General features: G+C 39.2%; 1 protein-coding gene across 2 annotated transcripts in view; it reads right to left on the bottom strand.

Moving 5' to 3' along the window:
- rabep1 (rabaptin, RAB GTPase binding effector protein 1) overlaps positions 1-2,142 on the bottom strand; it is a 29,643-nt gene extending 27,501 nt beyond the window's left edge. For both annotated transcript variants that reach the window (XM_081364612.1, XM_081364613.1), the window contains exons 1-2: positions 1,979-2,142; positions 756-884 (exon numbers count right to left, since the gene is read on the bottom strand). In XM_081364612.1, coding sequence (XP_081220738.1) covers positions 756-884; positions 1,979-2,024 — 175 coding nt within the window. In that variant the 5' untranslated portion in view covers positions 2,025-2,142. The remainder of the gene's footprint in view (positions 1-755; positions 885-1,978) is intronic.
- Positions 2,143-3,116: the final 974 nt, after the last annotated feature.

Below are 3,116 nucleotides of genomic sequence, written 5' to 3'. Positions count from 1 at the left end.
TTCCAGATAGTATGTCAAGTGTAAACACATGAAAAAAAAAATCGGATAAAGGCAACGAGTCAGAATTCTGCAGGTCAGAATCAAGACCTGCTGTGTAAACAAGGCCTAAGAAACCACTTACTGCACCTTTAAAAACCCACACATAAGGCAACAATTATTTCCTAGAAATAGTGTTCAAATTTCTTGGAATTACAGTGGCTCCAAAAAGGACAATTAAGACACACATCAAAAAATGTGAGTGTCACTGAATTAGATAACTTTTCACAAAATGAAGTTAGGTTAGGTTAAATTGATTAAACAAGAGATACTTTTAGTAGGCTATATACAGATATACTACAAAATGAAGGCATGAACACATTGGAGACCTTAAGGTTGTCAAATGGTAGTGGAACACGTTCATAGCTAATATGATACACCCCTTGGTTACTCTGCAAGGACACCCCATGTAAACTTCATACAGCCAAAAAAAAAAAAAAAAGTAAAACAAACAAAAACAATATTTAGGCCTAATAAAAATAAAACAAAAAATAAAATAAAAGTAAATAAAACAAAAATAAACAACCAAAACAATAAAAATAAATAAAACAATAAATACATAACGCACACACACACAAAAATATAATAATAATAATAATAATAAATATTTAAAAATATATATATAAATATATAAATATAAATATATATATACTGTATATATATATATATATATATATATATATATGGTTCATCAGCAGTTATTGTAAACAATATATTACCTTCTTTAGACAGATAAAGTTCCTTAAACTTGGCCCGCTTCTGGTTGAACTCCATCTCCAGCTGTTGCTTGAGCTTCAGGAAGTCGGTTCGATCCTGCTCTTGCTCGGCCGTGCGCTGCTCCAGAACTCCTGCCAAAACAACACATCGTCCATCGGTGCCACACATTCACAAATATCTACACCTCCAACCTCTGAATGGCGCTTTGGCTACGTACACCCAAGAGTAAAACGTGTAAATAATGCATTGTAGACAAGCAGTATATTATCCAGGTAAACAAGCACAGACTCTAGTGCCAAGTCCAAGCCAGTACAGCCACATAGGTCAGTCAACAGGCCTAAATACAAGATTTTACAAAAACATATTTGCAGCAAAAGTTTTTGTTGGATTTGTAAAAGACGACTACACCCCAAAGCAACATCAAGCCTTTAGGGATGACAGGTGATTGTTATTTGGTTACACCAACAAAAAAAAATGTAACTCAACTGGATCAAAGCAGCAAGTGCATGCCATGCATATATTTGCATAAGCATTAGCTTCCATAAAATCTCACTTGAGCTATACCTAATCATCATATTTTGCAAAAAGAAACTGCACGTTATGGAGCACAAATACTTTTGTGAAATATTTTGGTTAAAGTGCTAAACTTATGCAACATATTCTACTTCATATACTTTGAAGTATGTCCCAATAATGGCATGTTCTAAAAAACATTTAATACTTTTTTTAATGCTTGTGGCATCAATCCATGATTAAAATCAATGTGCATCAAAACACTATATGAAAGTAAATGCACGCAATGTCATCAACAGCAACATCACAAACAAGAACCTGTAGACATGATATGAAATCACTTTAAATACATTTAAAAAAAAACACAAACCACATTCTGTCCTGATAGTCTAAAAACACTGTCAGTCCAGCTGTCATCTGCTTATCACTGGATGCAACATCATCATGTTGACCATATAAACACCTTTCTGTGTCCCGAAAGATCAGCATAGCAAATGTTTTGTGCAAGAAGAGTTCTGTCAGAAGCATCGACACATATCAAGCATTAAAGCAAAATTTTAGAGCGTTTTAATAAATATGCAAATAGAGGTGTAGGCTATCTGTCAGCCGGTTGACTGTTGCTGGCTAATCCGTGGACGAACAGGCCGCAGGCCTACAACGAGCACAGCTAAATCAGCACAATAAACCTCTCTTTGTGGAGAAAGGCGCTTACCGTCATGTTGAGGCGGCCGGGTGGATCCCGAGGCCTGCTCGGCCATGGCTTCCCGGAGCTGAGTTAAAAAAAGCGGCTCTCTGAACGGAAAGTGAGAAGCGCCCAGCAGAACAGGCTAATAGAGACAGAGCAACGTCATTGTAGAAATAACACGCACTGCGCATGCGCACACCAAATGGGCGGAGCTGTCTTGACATTACATCTGCGTTATTGCCATTCATTTATTTTATAATGCAATTTTAATTATACTATTTGTACTGTTTATGTGTCTAGTTTATCATTGATTACATATATTAGTAGCATTTGTAATAAATACAGTAATAAACTGGCTAGACTTTCTCACCAACAGACCACAGACAGTAAGAGTTGGCAAAAACTCTTCACAGACCACGTTCATGAACACTGGGGTCCCTCAAGGATGTGTGTTGAGTCATCTGCTGTTCACACTGATGTCCCATGACTGTTGTGCCAGATACAACTCAAACCACATCATCAAGTTTGCAGATGACACAACAGTGGTGGGCTTCATCAGCCACGACGACGTCTCAGCATACATAGATGGGGTACACCAACTCATCAATTGGTGTGACACTAACAATTTACATCTTAATGTTAATAAAACAAAGGAAATAACTGTGGACTTCAGGAAAAATCACAGGCCACACACATCCCTCACCATCAATGGCAGCGCTGTGGAATCAGTGAAAAGCTGTCATGGTCTACCAACACCACCTCTTTTGTCAAGAAAGCTCAGCAACGCCTCCACTTCTTACGCAGGATGAGAAGAGCCAACCTCCCCCCACTGGCACTCACTACCTTCTACAGGGGTGCCATTGAGAGCATCCTCACCAGCAGTCTCTCAGTCTGGTATGGTAGCTGCTCTGTTGCTGACCGGAAAGCTCTACAGAGGGTGGTGAGGTCAGCTGAGAAGATCACCAGATCAGGCCAACCATCCATCCAGGACATATACCCATCCCGCTGCCACAAAAGAGCCACCAACATCATCAAAGACTCCACCCACCCCACACACAAACTGTTCACCCTCCTACCATCTGGCAAGCGCTACAGCAGTATGCGTTGCAGGACTACCAGACTCAGCAATAGCTTTTTCCCACAAGCCATCAGACTGCTCAACTCA

This window comes from Scardinius erythrophthalmus (genome assembly GCF_964197995.2).
Source record: "Scardinius erythrophthalmus genome assembly, chromosome: 5".
Classification (NCBI taxonomy): domain Eukaryota; kingdom Metazoa; phylum Chordata; class Actinopteri; order Cypriniformes; family Leuciscidae; genus Scardinius; species Scardinius erythrophthalmus.
Note: the sequence above shows the minus strand (reverse complement) of the source record. Positions and strands in the feature narration are given on the sequence as shown.